At 38.2% G+C, this 22,257-nt stretch overlaps 2 protein-coding genes across 2 annotated transcripts in view; one reads left to right on the forward strand and one right to left on the reverse strand.

The window, feature by feature from the left end:
• The window catches only part of LOC139149544 (autophagy-related protein 2 homolog B-like), a 39,032-nt gene extending 26,108 nt beyond the window's left edge, over nt 1-12,924 (forward strand). Inside the window, 20 exon segments of the mRNA XM_070721353.1 lie at nt 4-96; nt 388-458; nt 794-861; nt 1,298-1,477; nt 2,252-2,393; nt 3,113-3,309; nt 3,675-3,894; nt 4,267-4,327; nt 4,904-5,030; nt 5,258-5,402; nt 5,405-5,424; nt 5,655-5,756; nt 6,012-6,096; nt 6,437-6,698; nt 7,266-7,335; nt 7,563-7,645; nt 8,028-8,149; nt 8,796-8,950; nt 9,405-9,560; nt 10,105-12,924. Coding sequence (XP_070577454.1) covers nt 4-96; nt 388-458; nt 794-861; nt 1,298-1,477; nt 2,252-2,393; nt 3,113-3,309; nt 3,675-3,894; nt 4,267-4,327; nt 4,904-5,030; nt 5,258-5,402; nt 5,405-5,424; nt 5,655-5,756; nt 6,012-6,096; nt 6,437-6,698; nt 7,266-7,335; nt 7,563-7,645; nt 8,028-8,149; nt 8,796-8,950; nt 9,405-9,560; nt 10,105-10,335 — 2,590 coding nt within the window. The 3' untranslated portion in view covers nt 10,336-12,924.
• Nucleotides 12,925-14,882: 1,958 nt separating this feature from the next.
• LOC139150642 (homeobox protein SIX2-like) lies at nt 14,883-17,210 on the reverse strand. Its single transcript, XM_070723077.1, has 3 exons — nt 16,940-17,210; nt 16,218-16,414; nt 14,883-15,485 (listed from the first exon to the last, which is right to left on the reverse strand). Exons 1-3 carry the CDS (start codon nt 17,019-17,021, stop codon nt 15,042-15,044), a joined length of 723 nt encoding a protein of 240 aa, XP_070579178.1. The 5' UTR covers nt 17,022-17,210; the 3' UTR covers nt 14,883-15,041.
• Nucleotides 17,211-22,257: the final 5,047 nt, after the last annotated feature.

Raw genomic sequence — 22,257 nt, forward strand, 5'->3', positions numbered from 1 at the left:
CAGGCCCCTGTATTTACCCATCAGATGTCTGATCACTGCTGAGAGTTTCAGTGTATCAAGTAACATTGTCTACGATGCTCCAGTTTCTCTGCTTAGGTAAGGTTATCAAAAGGAAAAGAGTTTATGAATTCATCCGATACAGTGGATGTGTTTCTGAACTCATTGAAACCTTCCACTTTTTACTGTGATGATATGACTGTACCTTAATAGGCATTATAGTTGTACCCAAGTTTGGATTTTAAAAGTTTTAATAGACAAAAAAAATTGATGTACATGTATGTACACAGTGTAGCATAATTTATGCATAGTATGGCATTATTAACATCAGCATTGTTTTGGTTTGTAAATGTAGAATTCAGACTGACATTTTTCCTCATAAACTTCCAGGTTTCTGATGGAAGATGCTGCCATGTACTTGTCAGATAAACATGAAGCACAGATGGTGGATCTAAAGAAAAGTAAGCCAGCCTGTTGACCTTCCTGAGTTAGATACTACTGACAATGTCACAATGTATTTGTCATTTCCGTAATTTCAGTGTAATGATTGCTTAATGTGAAATGCTTTAATCTGTACAGAAAGGAAGAGGTGAAATTTGGAAGTTTAGGTTGACAGTTCCCAGAGACCATAATCCCTCGCCAGTACTCCAATATAGGAGTCAAATTCAATGAATCCCCGTAACACTATTGTAAAAGGACATCTTTAGTGAGGGTGTGCTGCAATGCATTTTTGAAGGATGACAGTCACATTTGTGTGAATAAATAACATATTTTGACATTTTAATATTTCCACCAGACTATGTGTGTGTAATGGACATGGGGTTCTTTGAGCTGTCTCTCAGAACAAGTGATGGAAAAGACCCAGTAAGTTATCAGTCAGCCATTTCCAGTAGTGTTAATTTCGAAATTATTTTGCTTTTGTTGCAATTGGATATGTCTGAAATTTAATCTTTGAAGGTACATCAATATTTACGATTACATCTATGAAAGTAATTTTAAAATCAACCTTCAAAATCATTTGGTGACAGTTTTTGTCATTTTTACAAACATATTAATGTGACTTCGCAGTGTTTCTGAATGCATATAATTTTTTACTGTGAATTTGGCATTGAATCTAAAGAGTCTTCTTATTGTTAATTACAATAATATTGCCTCCTGAGTAGATGTAATGTTGTATTGATAGATGTGGTCAAAAGCTCTCTAACAGTCCATAATGATGTGAGCTTTTTTGACAGTGGCTTTTGATAATCCAAGTTTTGCCACACTGGTAATCATGATCAACTTCTCTGACTCTCAACAGAAATATCCTAAAATTGATTTACAAGCGGCCAATAATCGACTAAATATCAGAACCTGTGTGGACTCCTGTGATGCACTCAAGAAGTTGATCGTGTATTTCGCAAACGATGGTGACTTGCATCCTCCGAGTCCCAAGACACAGCCTTCCCAAGGAGCAGGAGCAGGAGCCACACCGACAATAGTGAGTATTATAGTGAAAACTATGACATGCTGTTCAGGAATATTTTCATTGGCAAATTGAAATAGTTCTGTAATTGATGAGATACAAATTATCCCCAAAAGTGGTCATTGATGACCTATGTTAAGCAAACATGATTTCATATAGGCACAACAATGAATATCATTTGTACAGTTTCTGCCTAATCCTTTTAAGTCAATTGATCGATTTGGCAATTCTTTGTGACTAAAAGCATTGAATAGTCAGTACTAAACCGTGAGAAGATTATGCATGTTAATTACAACCATTTGCTAGTGAATTGTAATTTGTTCCAAGAAAATGTCCCTTGAAAGGAATGTGCAATTTTAGGTAACCATACATGTATATGACAAATTTGATTGTCAAATCTAGATACCTGTCATTGTGTGATCATCAAATTTGCAAAGCAAATATTTATTTATATGAAATGTTTCAAAATTGGTAATCATTTACGTCACTTCATTGAACATTCTCTCAGACTTTTCATTCCATAGCATGATATGTGGGTTGTATTTGAAGCACACTGTCTTTGAAGGACATTATGCCATCAAATCTATACAGCTCCGCGTATATGCATATTTCAGAGTACTTGCTCATCATCTCAGGCATTCTGCAGTATCCTGATACTGTCAGTTGGCGAGAATACTTTGTATTGTCACATCGGTGCCTGGTGCATGTGTCATCTCTGCGTGTTGTATGTGTATGTACTGTGTTGTTTTTATTTCTGACAGCAATCTTTCTTTATGTTTTTTTCCGCAGTCAAGTCAGCCTTCCTCTTTAACGGCACCGGTGTCAACCAGTCCCATCCCACAGGGTCACCTTGAACAGATGCAGAATCTGATGGAAGAGGCCATGAAGGATTACTCTCCAACCAGCTCACAGAATTCAGGCGAAAGTTCCGGTAGGCAGAATACAGTTGGTGTGTAGCAGGAAATCAGGAAGTGCTAACCGTAATGAAATCCTCAAATATTCTGTCCAACATTTTGCATCTATAGTGAGATTTTACTGAATCATGAAGGAGAAATGAAAACTTTAAAAAATGTGCCGTTTGTCAAAAAGAGTAGGAAACAACTGCCTGTCGGAGCAGGTAATTTTGTGACCCAACAGGTGAAATTTCAGTTTGCTTAACTGAGAGGCAGTTTATACCAGGTATACAGTGTGAGACATGTAAGGGCATGTATATAGCAGTTTGTGAAAAAGAATTATTTCCAGCTTGCCTGCCTGGATGTCTATTTGTTATATTCCATGAATTTCCTAAACTATAACAAACAGAGAATAAATCATTGTTTTTTTTACCCAGCCAATTTTTGTTTCAAATTTCCCCCAAAAAATGTTGATCACAAACTGTAGCCAATAAAAAATGAAATCCGTTTAGTCCAACATTATCAAAAAATTTGTAGAAAAAATCATAAAAATTAGTAAAATGTTACACTAAAATTTTGGAGGGAAAAATTATGGCGTTCTAAGGGATTGCCTCAATATTATTATCAATGTTGATTATGCAAAATCAGCAATGACCTAATTGATAGCAGGGGTTACGATTCTCAGTATTCACTTTCATGGAAACTTACTAGTGAATGAAATTAATTCAAAATCAATCTTCTTTTTTGTTTGCCGTAGATCCATCATCCCCTAAGACATCCGTCATGAAGGAGAGTAGGGCAGGAGACATATTCTTGTTTCCAGACGAGCAAAACAGGACTGAGAGATCACCCAGACAGCCATCCAAGTCAAAACGTAAAGAGCCGTCACCGTCAGATGAAACATTTGATGATGATGAGTTCTGTATCTTAGATGTGCCTGGCATGGGTATCGCTGTAAGTCTTCATGTCCATCAAAGAATTTGAATTTGAATGAGTTCACTGGTGACACACAGACATCGACAACAGGAAACAGAATTGATAGAGTCTGTGCATCCTTACTAGGTTTTTTGAGTTTCATCTCTCATAGACAAAGCAGTGCTAGATAGAGGGCGCTAATACTGTCTAGCAGATACACTAATCAGATGGTTTTATGGTAGGACGGTTTCCGTCTTTATGCATAACCTATAATTCCAATTTGATTGGTCTAAAATAATATATTGATTCATGAGAATGTAGTGATGCTTTTCTGTCTCCCAAGTCCTTTGTGGCTCCTTGTTGTCAGTATATGAATAACATCATACTCCATTTACTTTTCTCAGCCAAGAGATGGTGAACCTGAGGTGAAGATATTGGAAGAAGGTCCAATACAAGTGATGAAAAACCACTTTAAGCCACCATCTGGCAAGAAGGATGCTTTGAAAGCGCCAGACCATTTCCCACCGGCCGTCTCGAGATACACCATCAAAGAGATGGCACTTGTCTGGCATATCTATGGTGGTAAAGACTTTGAATCTACAGTGGAGTCAAAAGTGCCAAGAGGTAGGTCTGTGTTTTATGTGTTATCTGTTGAGAATGTCTGTCCATTTATGCTATAGTCTCTGTCATAGGCAATGTTTTTAAACTACTTTGTCAGATGTACAACCTCCTGATAAGTTTCCAGTTCTCCTCATCTGCAGTTTGTAGACTTTAGAAAACTCCATCGGAAAAACCGGAGCTGAACCGACCTAGTGGCAGTGGAAGGGTCAGACAACAGTTTAGTATCTTGATGAATCAATGTTCTTCTATTGACTTTGAATTGACATTACCGGTACCACAACAAACTTTATCAGTTCCACTGAGTGCATGATGTCACAGGTCACCAAGGGTCAGGGTTCAAAAGGGTTAACTGAATGTGTTCTGTTGAATATTCAGCTTCCAGGTCCAGAAGTCCAAGTTCTTCTGGAAGCAGAAGTTCAACACCGGAGAAGACAAGGTAAGAATTCTTGAGGGGAAAGTAAGTTTTACGCACTACAGTCAATAAATTTATCTTCAGTGTTAGTTTTTGTTTGTTATAAGCATTCAGCATCATTGAAAATATTAAATTGATTGAATGGAAAGAATGCAAAATAAATTGTAGTGGATAATCAGAACAAGCGGCTGGAAAAAATTTTGAAAATTACAATTGTCTGTCTCTTAATAAAAAATACTGTGCTGTTGTCTGTCACACACTGACTGATGTAAGTGCGGAAGTTTTTCTGTAACTTTACCAGTGTGGTTGCTTGGTTAGACTCAAGAGTGTTTTTACTTTTTCATGATCGCAGCAACTAGTTTGATTTTCCTCCACTGTATTTCAAGCTAGTAGTATGAGATGAGAGTGTTTTTACTCATTCATGATCAAAGCAACTAGCTTGATTTTGCATCCATTTCACTCAAAAGTAGTTGTGTGAGATGATAGCTCATCAGTACTACATATTAGGAGAAGGTAATCTGTGTTCTTAGTTCCATTTCTAGTTATAAAGCTTGGATGTGTGGTTACTGATAATGAGTCAAAAATTGTCTTTATTTCCAGACGAGGCAGTAAGAGTGGATCGCCAAGCTTTGCAGACAGAAGAGACAGCCGTAGCAAACTTGGTTGGCAATCCAGGGGTGGTGCAGGTAGACAACATGATATTCTGATGGAACTGCAGATGAATAAGGTCAGTTGTTTGCAAACTAACAGCCATTTCCATGAATGATCACTGTATTATGCCTTCCAAACACAATAACAAGCTACAGGTCTTTTTTCAGTATCGCCGTCAAACACTGCCCTTTTGACCTGGATATATGACATAAAATCCAGGGGGATTGGGAGTTTTAATTTCTTCACAACCTATTAACTTCACTGTAGCAATCCTGTGTGACTGATCTAATGATGTTGCTACAGGTGCGGATGCAGTATGAAACCTACCCCATGGACACGGAGCAAGCCTCAAGACAGATCCTTCTCATCAAAGACATCGAAATAAGAGACAGACTTATCCAATCTCAGATCAATAAATTCCTGTATCAGTACGTGTCTGAAGACAGACCAGGCAGGCTCATGCCAACATGGTGAGGAACAAGTTTATCTAGCTTTTTTTCTCTGAATTGTTCAGAGTGAAGTGTAATATTCCACAATGTCAAGTTCAACTGTCGTTACTTAGAATATAGAACATACCTTATATTAATGATTAGAAGCTAAGTATGTAGGGAAGCACCTCAATTTCAGTCTAAGACAAGAAACACAGTATGCATAATATTCTGTTTGTGTAATCCGTAGCTTGTGTTCTTATGATCAACAGCTGATGATCAAGGCGGTACATATCAGACCAGACCCTGATCTTGAACGTGAAGAGTGCTGCCTCAGAGTGGCCATACAACCACTGAGACTCAATATTGATCAAGTGAGTATTTCATCATTGACAAAAGGAACAATGTGAGTCAATAGTTTTCCCCAAGAATTGTTTAACACCATATTTTGAATCGGCAATTGACTCTGAGAAATATTGTTGTTAATCTCGATCTAAGTAAAATCATGACAAATATGTGTGTATTAAATGTTTTGAAATTAGAATGAATCTATGCCAAGCTGTAGTATTCCTCACGCTTGATGTCTTTGTATGCTTGAAACACTTCTGTTTTCTTGTTTTTCCCTACAGGATGCCCTGTTTTTCCTCAGACAGTTTTTCTCAGCACTGTCGGAAGGTGTCATTCCAGAATACTGTCCTGGGGACAGATCCACAAGTAAGGAAAACAAAAAGCTCTTTTAAGCTTTGTGATTGCTTTGCTTAGTCTCTGAGATTCCATGTATGATAAGAGGACGGATAGTCTTGCATTGGACCAAAATGTGTTAGATTTTATGTCATTTCTTGTCATCGAGAAGAACATAACAGTGGAACTTGAAGCTGGATAGATCTCTGCCAGTATATAAGTACAAGTACTCCAAAGCTGAGATTCCACATATTGTCTTCCTAGCACTATAGAGTAAAGAGAAGTCTCTCTTCTTCAGTTGACTTGACACTGTTGATACCTGCTTTAGCTTTACAGTAGAAAGTTCAAAATATGTGTCTTTTTTTCACAACAGCCACAAAACCAAGCACAGATGTCATGTCCAGCAGTCCAGGAAGGTCACCCAACTCAATGAATTATAACATGGCTACTGAGGAAGATCAGCCATTCTCCATGCTCTCTGATGTTAATAGCGACATGGCTGACTTGGGTGCTAGCGAATATTCCAACACATCTACCACCACCCTGATTCAGGAGAGTGCAGGAATAGAGAGATCTGACAGACTAGAGAGAACCCAGGCACCAGCTGCTCCTCCACAACCACCAGTATTCTATAGGTAATGAACATTTTTGATTTCTCATACACAATGTGAACTTGAAATATTGTTAATTTTAAGATAGAGTTTTAAAAGGTTGAGGGACAGTATTTAATGTCAAAAGTCACATACCAGTACTTGTCATGAAGCCTGTTGTTTCAAAGTTTTCTGAAACGGAAAATTATGAGCTGTTATTTCAACTAGAGCAGATCAAAATATTCTCACTTTCTATGGTATGTCAACAAATTTGCAAGATGCAAAAATTGCTGAACTGAACATGTCATTGTACCCCAACATGCACACTATGCACAAAATGGTATATCATCATTGGCCTTTTAGTAGTAACGTTGACTGATTAAATCACCATTCCTTGTCCTTATTAAAATGAATGTACAAAAAGGTGAATCTTGTGCAAACAGTGAATGCAGTGTTTGCCAGTTCCAATAGTCACCGCAAAAATACAGAGATACATGGCATTGTAACAGTTATAGTTGTCATAGAGGACAGACAGATTGCACAATTGATAATTTGCTATTCTCCAGTCTAAACTTCAGTTGATATAGTAATGTAACCTGTTGTTACCTTCAGGTCCTTCATCTTTGCACCAGAGGTTCCTATCCGATTGGACTACCAAGGCAAACACGTAGCTCTGGAAGAGGTAAGTATGAGTTAAGGTAGTATGTATGCGCCTTGAAAGTGAAAAACTTTGCTCAAACTTTCCTAAATGACACCTTCAACCATTCTCTTACCACATCAAGAAAAAAATTTAGAGCCATATGCATTTTAAATCTTATCTTCACAAAATCACTGCAAGATCACAATAAGACCTGTACATTGCATATACAGAGGTTTTCATAACTTCTTGATTTGTCTTTGTTACTGCAGGGAACATTCACTGGTTTACTGATTGGCCTGGGACAGCTCAACTGCTCTGAACTAAAACTACGTCGACTTCAATATCGGCAAGGGTAGGTCAGAGTACCGTATTCTTTCCCCATAATGTATCCAGTACACACATCTTGATGTGACAAATCCTTTGTTATGCTGCAGATAGTTTTATCACTACTTAACGCATCACAAGTCAAATGTCAAACCAACAGTGTTACTTTTGCTTTTGGTTTCTGTTTCATTTCAATGGAAGAATACATTTTCAAAATGGCATTTTGCGTGCTGTTGTGTTGTTATATCACCAATCAGATTGACTGCAAGATATTTAGTTTTAATATTTGAACTTGTAAAGAGTTGTTGATGTCAGTAAGACTTCTCCAATTTGTCTAATTATGTGCCTTATATGGCTGTATATTACTCATGCATCTCATCTCACTCACCATGCCATTTTTTGATCACCAGATTACTGGGCATAGACAAGGCCATGAACTATGCTATGAATGAATGGTTGCAGGACATCAAAAAGAATCAGTTACCCAGTATTCTAGGAGGTGTTGGTCCAATGCACTCACTTGTACAACTCGGTAAGTGAAAACTTAGATTGCTGGCTGTGATGTACATATGTATTTGATCAGATAATGCTCTTACCCCAGACGCTGACAGTGAGAAAATCCAACTCTTCTCATTCGCTCAATGATCACTCCAGGTAAACCTCTGGCACCTTAGTTGTCAGTAATTCCTCTCCATATATATATTCAGTGTGAAATCAAACTTTAATAGGATGGCAAGGCATGTTTAATCTTTCTTTTTCCTTCTCATTCGTTTTTATAAATTATCCTTATTAATTTCCTTTTCCATGGACAATGTAACCGTATCATGCCAGGCAGTATAACTTCCCTGTCTGCCAAGTCAGTAAAAAGCGACATTTAGCAAACACCATATTTATTTTCACCAGTTTGGTATGATATGTTATTGTAGGGTTAGTCAGTAAAAATCATATTTACAGTATCAATGTCTTCAGGGGCCTTCAAATTTTCAAGTCAATGTTGAAGTGCGACAAATGGGATATATGTTATACCTCACTGGTTTTAACCAACGTGAACTGATGGTGACCTTTGAACTTGGCAGGATAAAGGTTGATTAAAGTATTATAATCAGTCAATGTTAAGGCCTCGGGAAATCAGCTTGAAAAGGAGACATAGTGTAGATTATTTTCATTCTGTGTCACAGTGCAAGGAATGGTGGATCTTGTAAGACTGCCCATAGAGCAGTACCAGAAAGATGGCCGCATCGTACGAGGTTTACAGAGAGGTGCTCACTCATTCACTACCTCTACAGCAATGTCTGCTCTGGAACTCACCAACAGACTTGTACAAGCAATCCAGGTAAAATGCTCAGTCCAATGTTTTCAGTTTTTCCTTGACATCCGTACCCTATGATTTGACCCAAATGAGAATGAACTATATCAAGAGGTTATGAAGCTTTTGAAGGGTCAGATTACAGGTGTGTCTATATAAAGAAGCTTCCCACTTCTGAATGACTACTGCCCATTTATGCCGGTAGTTTGGGATAGAATCTTCACTGTCTTCATTGAAAAATATCAGTTTGTCGATGAACTTCTGGTTAAATGCTCAGGTAGCAAGAATTGTTCATATTTGAGGCGTGCAAAATAACATGTTTCAGTTTACTTTTATCAATAATGTTTGAGAAATATGTTCATCTCTTTTCTCAAAAAAATTGGAGAAAAAATGAGAATGCAATGATGTTCATAATTATAGAATATAATCAGATGATATGATGTAGTCAATGCCTCAGATGTATGAATGTTATTCTTTTTAGTCGGTAGCAGAGACGACCTACGACATGGTATCTCCAGGACCCAGTGTCTCCCGGTATGCTCAGGGTAGCGGTGTTCAATTTGTCCAGCATAGACTGGCCCAGCAGCCAGCTGATCTCAGGGAGGGAATCTCCACTGCCTATAAAGTTGTTAAAGAAGTAAGTCCATCAGATTGCCCTCTTTGTTGATGTATCTATCCCGCCAACCTGTGAATAGTTTTAAGAGTGTCCTGTGCAGGCCATAGAATCGTGTGCTCAACAAAACATTTGCAAAATGATACATACCATTTTCAGATTTAATGCTTGTTGCCAAGTAAAATTTAGTCACTCTTGTAAGAAAGCGAGACTAACAATATATTCTGTCTCTTTAGCAAAGTTTGAAAACTTCCTTCAGAAAACCTTGAAATGTTACTATAGTGATATGCAGTTTTCAAGAGTATAATGTCTGCATGTTTTAAACAGGAATTTGTCTTTCAGATCGGATGGTTAATTCTCTCAAGTTTTGTTTTATTTGAGTATGTTTGTTACCACTGTGCAATCTGCTCTAGGATTGAGCTTTTACTTAACAGATCCAATAGACTGAAAGATCAGTCACTCGAGAGCACTCTATACGACCCCCTCCCCCGCTAGAGAGCGCCCTCTAGTGATGGTCTTTCAGTCTACAAATACATGAAATGACTTTGTTGTCTTGCACAATTTTCAGGGTCTTGGAGACACTGCGGGAACACTGGTCAGGGTCGCGAGGGAAGAACACGAACACAAGGGAGTCTCCGGTGCAGTCGGCGGCGTCTTGCGGCAGATACCACCCACCGTGGTGAAACCACTGATCATCGCCACTGAAGCCACGTCCAGCGTGCTGGGCGGCGTTCGAAATCAACTCAAACCAGATGCCAGGAAAGAGGCCGCTGAAAAGTGGCGGTCCTTGGAAGATTGATTTACAAGTCAACAAATTTTCTCTTCTGTCACTCTGTTTTGTAGAAGATGAACCAGTACATCTTACCCACCTTCTTCATTAAGTTGGTCATTTCACTTGTAAATATCAACTTTTTGCACATGAAAAGTTACTTCTTATAGGTATACAAGATACCCATATGTTATGAGTCTTGCAATTGCAGTCAAATTTTATTCTTTTTCACCAAACCTGTAGGCTTCCTGTCAAATCCTGTGTTTACCATCATTCAATGGTATTCGTTGACTGTTTGGCATTATTCCTGCTGAAATAAGTTTCTACAATATCTTGGATGATACATATGTGTATTTGAAAATCATTTTAAAATCTATATGTGTACTGCCTCTTTGGTGACAGCTTGAACAACTCAAATTCGTTATGTTTTGATGTTCAAAGTAACTGGACTAATTGTATTGTTTTGAATATGTTTTCACCTTTCAAGGTTTGAATGAATGAAATTTTCTTTGAGGTTGAGGGGCTAGAACCTCACGGTCTCCTCATTAATGGATTTTCTAAGTTAGCAAGTGAGAAATTTTGAGCCAATTATTGAGACATTCGACAACAGGTCAGTTCATGAACACCAAAGTGTGGACATGGGATTTGTATTGCCTTTGGCTATGTATCGGTCAGTCATTTAAACTCTCTATCAGCTGATCATGACAGTACCTTTCTGATTTCATTTTAATATTTACAATGGTGAGAACTGCATATTCGTAAAACATAGCTTGTGGTGTATGTAGTGTGAGTATGGTTCTATCTGTGCTGTGCTCACTGCTATAGGTGATGTTTGTTGGAATTCAATCAATAGTTTTTATCAATACAATGTCTAGATTTCATTTGTCTTCCTTCTTTAAAAAATGGTTTACTTGAATTTCCTTGATCTCATAATCACCTTTGGTCCATCATTTCAGTTTCTAGCAGTGACTTGTGCATGGCTGTTGTGATATTTGTTTGTCAATAGTGTATGCGTATGAGATGCTGATTGCAAGATGGTTGTGTATTTCAGAAATCCCTGTAAAAAAGAACCAATACATACACACCGATTGATTTTTAAAACTGAACATTTCTTCAAATAGTAGCAGATATATTAATCTACTAGGTTGTGTAAATTGTTGAATGTGTTTTTGCATTTATTTGTAAACATGCATGAGGTCGCCATAAATGAATATAATTCTGTGCAGTATATATATGTCTGCGTGTAGTATACATGAAATAAGCCAAGATAGGTTCGGTTGTGTTTGTGAAAGTAGGCAATTTAAATGAGGCGAAAAAGTCTCTAGACATATTCCATAAAAGACAAGTGATTGAACTATATTTTGGTTGCGTTAACAACTTTTGATAGTTGTGTATTACATGTGATTTTAACTTTATTTTCTCTTACTGTATAATAGCATATTCAATAAGTTCAAGCTTGTTAAATTTCAAAATAGTACGGAAAATATTTATATATGTACGAGTGAGACTGGTGTTATTTGCATGGCTGTAGGGTTAGCTGAAGTGCAATCCCATCATTAACATTGAAGTGAACAGATGTGACGTATAGGAGGAAAAATGCAACCACTGTATTAGAATGCTATGATAGGTTGTGACCTGAGATGTAATGTCACATGACTGTCATGTGACAGATATGATCCAATTACTGTACATTGATTGGATGATTCTATGGTGTTAGGTTTTGTACCGGTATGGAAATGCCATGATCATCTGAAGAAATTTTTAATGATAATATTCATCACAAGTGTTGTTATTCGTCATTGAGAACTAGTATTGTAAAGTTTGTCACAGCATAGAGTGAGTTTTGTCAGTTTTCTCCATTTGAAAGAAACAAAGAGTTTAGCTGTAGAAATACATTAGGGTATATCCACAGACCTCAACAAATATTTCATGATTGTCAGGGTATGGCCAGAAATTGTTTCCCAGAAATATTCAACTGAAATAGACAGAAATACCCTACTCCACCTCATGTAGGCTTGATGGTATATCACAAAATGGATCACATATGTTACATCATAATATGGCGTAGTGCCCATTAGATTCCATACGTAACGTGTATGTAACACATATTTTGAAACCCAAACAGGGTCATCCGAGAGCCGGGTCAATTGTCTGAAAGCAGTGTTCTGTATGAACAATTCATGATTGCAGTATATACATACTGTATGCATGATCTTAGTATAGAATGGTGCTAAATATCAACTCAATGTAGTGCAGTATTCACGTTTGATCTTTGGAATGTGTGTCTGAATTGAAATTACGGGAATGTATGGAAGTGGGTCTCCACACAGTGTCACATCAGGGAGGTAATATCTCTCAGTTATGGTGTCAAAAGGATCTAACACCCAAGTCCAAGGTTGTTGTGAAATCAACGCAACAATCCTGCTACTGAGAACACCTCTATACAATGATACCCACAATGGCAATTCTGACAGTAGTTGTGCAATCTGTATATTAAATTGATAATTGTACATTTTGAATTGATGTAAGAATATTTCAAGAGGAGAGTGTGTGTTAGAGAGACTTGCTGTCAGTGTCAGAAATTGTTGCATAATAAAATGACTAGTGTTTCAGCTAAAACTGTATTTTGTTATGCTTTTTGCTAGTTCCGTTGTTCACGAACTGGCCATATTATGATGTTGTGGTTTTATGTCAATAGCCAGAAAAAACATATGACATACGTGTAGCATTCAGTTGGAGAGAAAGCTGGAGACAAAGCAAAGATCCAAAAGTGACAGAACTTGACAATATTTATTTCATATGTGTTAATTTGTTAAACAACACACAGAAATTTTATATAATAATTATCATAAATGTACGTTTGTATGCTGTATCTTTGGAGTGCATTGACTGTGATGCAGTCTTTTTGAGAAATGCTGTTATGTTATTAGTACGTTCTAGGACCATATTTCTGTGTTAAACAGGGATTCGTTTTATCGGCCCTGGTGGGACTATGATATATATATTTAGCACAGGAGAAATCTTGGTAAGGAGGCGTCCATTGTTGTAATGCATATCTATCCAGAACATAATGCATATCTCTCCACGACAAAACTTGGAAAATGATGAATGTATCACATCAGTATTTAGTGGTTAATGTCATGGGTTGAAGATGAGATTATGACAAAACGAGAGCGCTAGTCTGAAAATAACTTTAGCAAAATTGCTAAAAAAAATCAGTAATCAGGTAATAAACTGCTATATTACTGTTGGTATATGTAGCTTTCCAAGAATGTCCTAAACTAGAGATTGTAAATTTCTGAAATTTTTGCCTAATTTTCCACTAAAAATATGTTGCTCTGTTACTACTAATTGGTAACTGAAATTTTGTTTGTAGGTTCCTTCGGTTGACTTTTTCGGTCTGTTAAAATGAAAGTTTTGGGCAAATTTATCGTATTTTGTCAAATCAAGTTTTAAACAGCTAGTCTTATCACTTTCCATTCTTTCCCAGGGATATGGCCATTTCGATTTGTCAAAAATGGTAGTGAAATGTGTCTATGTAAATTTTAGGGAGTAATTGCCTCTGTTTGCAAAAAAACATCTGCAAGTTTACCCAGTATATAGTTATCAGTTGTACATTGACACATGCTTCGATTATGATGAAATATGAGGTTAGTGTCAAATGAAATTATCCTCATTGGATTCTGTGGTGTCGTTTAGGACAAAAAACCCAAAAGGTGTGTTTGGGGTTTACGACAGACCCTTGTAAGATACCCACCTACCCTCGTTTTCGGAGGTAGGGTATTGGAATTAAATAGATATTTTTTTCGGGGGGGGGGGGGCATTAAATATTGCACAACTGTATGTTTTATTCCAAATCTTGTATTTTCGTTAAAACATAGAAAACAGTTACGAGTCGGCTAGTAGTATTTACAACCATTTTCAGTATTAGACAGCGAAGCCACTGCAGTGAACTGCAATAAAACTGCTCACACTAATTAGTTTCAGCTGTAGCCAGCTGGTAAAGTCGACAAAATGTATGTCCCAAGCAGACAGTTTTTCTGGGGAAGTTGAAATACACAAGATTTGTACATGGACCAGTGCATGGTAATGTTACATTGTATCTTAATCTTGAACACAGGTTGCCAATCGTAAACTCTCATTTACAACCCCAGCCCCAGACAGAGCTAGTTTTGCCTTTGTACAAGCAGAATTTTTGTCTGTATCAAGTAGCCTTGATCAACACTAAAGTGGCTACAGCTACAGCTGAAACTAATTAGTGTAAGCAGTTTTATTGCAGTTCACTGCAGTAGCTTCGCTGTCTAATACTGAAAATGATTGTAGTTTGGCCCGGGTAGGTCGGACTTACGGAAAATCAAAATATATCTGTGGGATCTAGCAGGGAGAAGAATGTCGTAGCCCAATATAGGTACTTCTTTGAAATAACGGCAATGTGGGGCAAACCTAACCATACATTCACGACGCAAACACTCAAAACTGTTATGACAAAATGATCTTTCCTTCCATATAGGAACCAATTTATTTATTAAACGTCTTGTCATAAGTTACATAATATTACACGAAAAGGATATGTTCAATCAGTGCATCTCATGCATAAAAGAAAGAAATTACAAACGATGTGAAGTTCAACTGTACTAAAAGTTACCATTTTGTGAAAATACAGTTTATAATACAACGAATTTATGAACATGCAGTTCTAAAGTCGATAATCAGTGACACTGTGCCGGGGTTTGAAACTACCATGACTGCAGAACGCCTGAACAGCCGTCACCGTATCTCTGCAAACTCCAGGTTACATCGGCATGAAGTGGAAGGGGTTCAAACAGTCCATGTCCAGGAAAACAGGAATCAACAGCGTCAGGTGACCATGACAAGTTGTAGGAGGGCTGGATGGCATCGAAGTGACTGGATGGAGACGGAGGGAAGCTTGGAGACGGCGCTGAATCAGGTGACGACTGGAACATACAGGGTACGCCGGGAAATTCAAAGCTGGACTGATGAGTGTCATCGTTAGGAGTGGATGGCAACGGAGAAACACTGGAGGTCGTCGTGCCACTGTCGATTGATGTTGAACTGCTCAAACACGGCGAACACGGCTGGAAACGGGTTTTTCTCAGTTCCAGATACTGCATATACCTCCTCTGTCGTCGCTCCCGTGCACGTCGATTCCGAAACCAACACTGAAATAGAAACAAAACGAGTGATTGATTTAATTTGGCGCATACAGGACCGACGTAATAAAATTACACACGTTCCACCTATGAAAATCGTTTGAATTTACCTTATGCCTTTGCTGCTCCCAACTGTTTGGCTTCGCAGAGTCATCATGGTCAAAATTTATTGAAAATTAAATGTTGTGCAGATAAATCTGGCCATAGACCCTGTACAGGAAACATCCCGTTTCCTGTAGGATAGGTGATCTGACGCTTACTGAAATAAATATACCCTCGAAACATGATTGTATTATCAGATTTTTTTTCATCGAACTCTAAAGTTGATCAAGCAAAAATTAGACGTGCGTGACTAAACATATACTAAATATTGGTCCCGAATATCGTAGATTGGACGCAATACAGTAAAGTGTGTAAACAGAAGGCATGAACTTCAAGGGAAGCGTTCACTGGAGTTTGACATTGTTCAGAAAGATAACTTAGATTTGATGAATTTGATAAAATTGTTGATTGGCAAATAATATGTATAGAATCAACGTTTCTTTTGTGAACAGGCAGGCATGCATATAATAAGTGGTGTTACACTATTTGTCAGTCTTTCGTTAATTCTATTTCTAAATTCTAGTTAAGAGTACTTTAAAAATTATATTCAACATATTTTGCGCGTTTTGACTAGCGACTACTACGACCACTCTCTCCTTAATGCCAACAACGCATGAACATAACATACACTTTCCTTACCAGTACTTGTTTGGCGGTCAGACCGAGCAATTCAGCAGTTTTCTTGATTTGCGATGGATCGGGATACTTGGTGTAGATATCGTAAACCTTCAGCAACGCACTGACTTTGACTTTCGTAAACTCTGGACCACGAAAACAGGATGGAAGGGCAGCTTCGGTCTTCGGATAACGACGCATGTCGGACATCTTCGTTGTATCTGTTAGATTGGTAAGTTGTATTAACGTTCGTTGTCGAATAGTAACACATAAGTAATCATTGCATTGGAATAGGAGCTACAAATCCATCACATCTCTAACTTGGCTTTCATTGATGGCACACTTGTACATGTTCAGTGTTTCGTTCTGACAGGAGATGTTTAGGTCCTGAATTTTCTAAACTGCAAAGTCACCGATGCCTAACTTTGTGGTTAGTTTACGTTTACATCGTAACGACAATCGATTTAAAATAATTTATGCTTGCATTTGATATGGGACGTATAGACCGAAAGGAAGACTATATTCGAAATCACATAGTCGTAGCATGGAGGTAGTAGAAAGATTTTGTTAGTTTATTTTCGCATCGCCGTACACAGCCTGACAAGATATTTTCTCTTTCGATACCAGTTAAAGTGCGCGATCTATAAATGACCACTAAGCTTAATTACAGTAGTTAAGGGACCCATCCGAACCATCAAATCCAGGACTATTGGTTTACAAGCTCTTTGCTAGAAGATAACGCTTACCTTTCTTTGGAGATGGTGAAGTGAGATCTATAATCTCAGGAACTGTTGACGGATGCACTGTGGAGAAACCTAGTTGATTCATCGTACTGTCGTCGGTTGCAGGATTTCTCAAATGGTCTTCGCTGGTTTCTTAGACGATAAATGACTCGAACTAATAGAAACGATGTTTGGCGACTTGGAAGACGATGTTCAACTCTCAACGGATGTTGGACGAGTGTGCCGAGGGTAACTCGGAGCCACTATTTATCAGAGTGCGCATCTTTTGATTTTGCCGCCAACTTTTGTTCAACTGATAGAGTGACTTTGAACAAAGGCGTTGCCGCGACAACGGCATGATTGACAAGTCCGATGTGTGGACCGCGTCATCTTCGGCCTCCTTTTCTTCAAGATTTGACTTCGGCAAAATGACACTTTACAAACGGCAATGGTCTGATATTGTGTGTGAGAGTGACAAACTTGTCAAATCTGTCAAAAGACCACAAAGCAAAGGCGACTTCTGTCATGACCGTCAAATAAGGGAGAAGGCTGACAAGATCACAAGATTTCTTTGACAACTTTATATGACAGGGTACCACGTGACATGACCGAAACAGCGTAAAAGAGCCTAGTAACTATTTTACGCTTCTATAATCCCGTCTATGAACATGGTACATTATGTATGCGCTAGAAAATGTCCTATGTTTATTGTGGCAATTTATTGAGTTACAGCGTCTTCCCATTACATGGATGATACTAAAAAAATGACGACGTATCCTACTTCGGTATGTCCGGCGACGTTTGTGCATCACACCATCGATGTGTTCGTGTGCATGGATGCACCTTTGACGTAAGGGTATTAGAAAAACTTAAAAACTAGGTATAGTTTTATAATACAAAAATGGTAAGGCAACATTTGAATCAGTTTCGTTCTCTACGTTAAGATGTGCTCCGATTTATGAGCGATATTTTATCATAGATGCTGCGACTGAAATCGACTAAACCACATTACCCCAACCACAACTATGTCATCATCGTAGCGTCGAAAAGGCATTGGGGGTTTTCGACAGTTTAGATCAACACGACCGAGGTGAAACACACGTCACATATTCAACACTTTCTCTTTCCCCAGTCACGTTATGATCTTTGATCTCTGGCGTATATCCAGTGCAATTAACAAACCGTGTAATTAGCTTAATTGCGTTGCACCGCCTTCTGAACACGTCGGATGAATAGTATACTGACAAGTACTTATCGCCAAATACAATAGGAAGACCTTATCAATCGGTTTCTGAGTTCGTAAAAACAATAGACCCCATGCCTTTGATCAAGCGAAAAATCCGACTTTTACTTTCGATAGGGAGTTCTTTTCTCCTGGAAACCCCCTCCCTTACCAACACTTAATTAACAGCCAACGATATAACTCGATAAGGTCTTATATGACAACTTGTAATGGCCATGTGCATAAGACTTAGCATGATCACATATGACTGAAACACTGATTTTTTCGAGTATGTGGTTAGGGACCCTGGTTGAACAATTGTATAAGACAAGAGTGGGTGTGTTCCTGCAGGTCAATAATCTCTTTCTGTAATCTGTGTTAATAAAATTCATACATTTAATGTAACAGAATTATTATTTCTTCTGATTATTCTATCTAAGAATGTCTTTTCAGTTGAATTTATTTGAAAAAATCTTAATATCTACTGTTTAAGATTCGCCTTCAAAGGTACGCATAACTACAAACGAAAAACCCGAAATGGTTCCTGATTTTAGGTTTGTTATGATTTTTTGAATCATTATACACTACTGGAGAGTTCATTTCTTCCACTCACAATTCGCTGTTGTTGTCAACTTTGATCGTACAAAGCTTTGATTTGCCGATAATGTTACGTCAAAAGATGCTGCGACAACGACACGATTCACAATTTACAAGCATCAAACACACATTTCTCGATCTTCTCACGACACATATTGGTACGGCAAGATCATAGAACTCTTGAACATTCACACATAAGTATGTCAAAGGTGTGACGACAAACTTGTCAATCGTCGGGACAGTGGCTGACTCTTCTTGCTGTGTAAAAAAGTATCTCGATGGGTGCCTGTACGTATATCTGATAGACTTTTACTTCTTTAAGTACAAAGTAAAACTGTAAGACTGTGGTAATGAATCGATGTTGCTTTATAGTGAATGCATGTTGTGCTCTGTTGAACAAATGTATCAATTTTGTGGCGCAATTAGGCCTACATCTACTTTTGTCTGAAAGGCTAGTCACATTATCGTCAGTAGAAAAAAAATGCACCGCATCGCATTATTATCACGGGACCAACTTGGAAGATAGTCTCGACGTCTATTGAGGATAATAAAACCATAGCTTCAACTACATGATAAAACCGTGTGTGGCAAAATACTAAAGAAATGTCTGGAAAAGCTAATAGTTTTATCATTCTTTCAATGCGCAGATTTGAATTTCACTTTTACATTCGAACCGATTTTGCGGCAAAAGTCGAAAAAAGTTGAAACCTCTTTTCAAATCTGCACTTAGTCACGAATACTTTCCGTTGCCAAGACAGATAACGTTTGTGTAACGCCCTCCTTTATAAGGATATCATTTGGGAGCGTCCCTCACTTGGCCAAGGGGTGTGAAGGTTATTGACTCAGAATTGTACGAGAAGGAGGTAGGAGACAGTGTGATAATTTTAATCAATTATTTGTAGACGTTGAATGAGAAAAATCGAGAACGGGGTATTCCATGGTATGATCTACGAAACAAGCAAATTACCACGTGATGACCATATAGTTATGTAAGTTTAGAGACGTATTCAACTTGGTAGAGAATTTACACTAGCTCGAGATTACAGATCAGATTTTGAGATGGGGCGTGTTACGCAAGATCGAATCTGATAGAAACGACAGCAAGAGAAGACCGAGTACGCGTAAGTGGACGCAGCCGTTCATGCATCCATGCTCAGCGAGGTGTGCGCCCATAAATCACATCTATGTGCAAATGGCGTTTGATGTTTGTAAAGAAACAGTAATCAATTGTCACTTATTTGATCTCTTCGGATAAACTTGTCACTTCTACTCGCTAACACGCCCTATTAACGGCTCCCATCGTTGTCAGAACAAAACCAAGTCGCGTGTATTATAACACCGATGCTCGTTTTATGTATTCGACGCATTCTTTTGAATTTGCCGCCAACTTTGGTTCAACTAGTAAAGTGACTTTTGAACAAAGGCGTTGCCGCGATAACGTCATGATTGACAAGTCCGATGTGTGGACCGCGTCACGTTCGGCCTCCTTTTCTTCAAGATTTGACTTCGTTAAAATGACACTCTGCAAACGGCAATGGTCTGGTATTGTGTGTGACAAACTCGTCAACTCTGTCAAAAGACCACAAAGCAAAGGCGACTTCTGTCATGACCGGCAAATGAGGGAAAAGGCTGATGAGATCAAATGATTTTATGATAATTTATGATATGATAACTTTACATGACAATGTACGGTACACGTAACATCACCGAAATAGAAAGCGCGTATTTATATACGCTTCTATAATCTTATATGTGAGCATAGTAGACTATGAAATGTCCTCAGTTCATTGTGGCAGTTTATAGGATTTAAGTGTCTTACAATTACATGAATAACACTAAAAATGACGACCTATTCCACTTTGTATGTCAGGTGACATGTATGCATGGCTGCACCTTGATGTGATGGTAAAGCAAAACTTAAATACTGGGTATACTAAGTCTTTTTATATGGCAAAAATGGTAAAGCAGCATTTGACAGCGGTGTAATCAGTTTCCTTCTCTACGTTCAAACACGGTCCCTCTATAACGTTGTTAGAGAGACCATGGTTCTAAGTTACTCCGATTTATGAGCAATATTGTATCATAGATGCTGCGACTGAAATCGACTAAACCACATTACCCCCCACTTCAACTATGCCGTCAATGTAGCGTTGCAAGCCGTGTCGACAAGGCAAGGTGGTTTTCGATGGTTTAGGTTCAACGTGATCTACGTGAAACAGACATCTGATATATTCAACACTTTCTCTTTCGACTGTCACTTTATGATCTTTGATCTCTGGCGTATATCCAGTGCAATTAACAAACCGTGTAATTAGCTTTAATAGAGTTGCACCGCCTTCTGAACACCTCGGGCGAATAGTATACTTACAAGTACTTATCACCAAATACAATAGGAAAACCTTATCAATCAGTTAGTTCGTAAAAACAATTGGCCTCGTGCGTTTGATCAAGCGAACAATCTGACTTTTAGTTTCGGCAGAGAGTGCTTTTCTCCTAGCTGGAAACCCCTTCCCTCACAAACACTTCATTACAAGTCAACGATAGAACTCGACATGGTCTTATATGTTTCTTGTTCTTTTCGAGGACAGCTTGTGATGGCCATGTGTATAAGATTAGCATCAGACTGCTCGTAAATCTGGAAGATATCAGAAAGTTTGAGTATTTGCTCATTTGAAAATAAGACAACATTTTTACACCTGATGACCACATATGACTCAAACACTGATTTTGTTGGAGTTTGTGGTTAGGGACCGGGGTTGAACATAGTATAATACAAGAGTAGATGTGTTCCTGCTCGGCCCCTCCACGTGGAGGGACCGTGGTTCCTGTCATGGTCTATAATCTCTTTCTGTAATCTGTGGTTTAAATTCATACATTCATTCTCCTGATTATTCTATCTAAGACTATCTTTTCAGTTGAATTATTTGAAAAATCTTAATAATTACTATTTATGATTCACCTTTAAAGGTACGCATAACTACAAACGAAAAAACCCGAAATGCTTCCTGACTTTCGACTTGTTATGAATATTTTTAATCATTAAAATACACCGCCGAAGAGTTCATTTCTTCCACTCACAATTCGCCGTTGTTATCAACTTTGATCATAAAAAGCTTTGAGATTCCGATAACTTCACTTCAAACGATGCTGCGACAACGACACGATTCACAAGTCACGGGCATCAAACGCACGATTAACGGTCTTCTTACCACACACATTGGCGCGGCAAGTTCAGAGACGACTTAACCATTCACACATAAAGCGTGTCGAAGATGTGACGACAAACTTGTCAAACGTCGGGACAGTGGGTGACTCTTCAGGGCAGTAAAAAATATCTCGAAGGTTTCCTATACATATATATCTGATAGACTTTTACTGTCTTTCAGGACACAGTAAAACTGTAAGACAGTAGTAATTACTTTAATGTTGCTTTCTAGTGTGCTCTGTAGAACAAATATATCAATTTACTTTCCGTTGTCAACAGAAACGTTTGTTACATCCCTTCCCCACGCATCCTAGACCG

This window comes from Ptychodera flava, chromosome 14 (genome assembly GCF_041260155.1).
Source record: "Ptychodera flava strain L36383 chromosome 14, AS_Pfla_20210202, whole genome shotgun sequence".
In the NCBI taxonomy this organism is placed as follows: domain Eukaryota; kingdom Metazoa; phylum Hemichordata; class Enteropneusta; family Ptychoderidae; genus Ptychodera; species Ptychodera flava.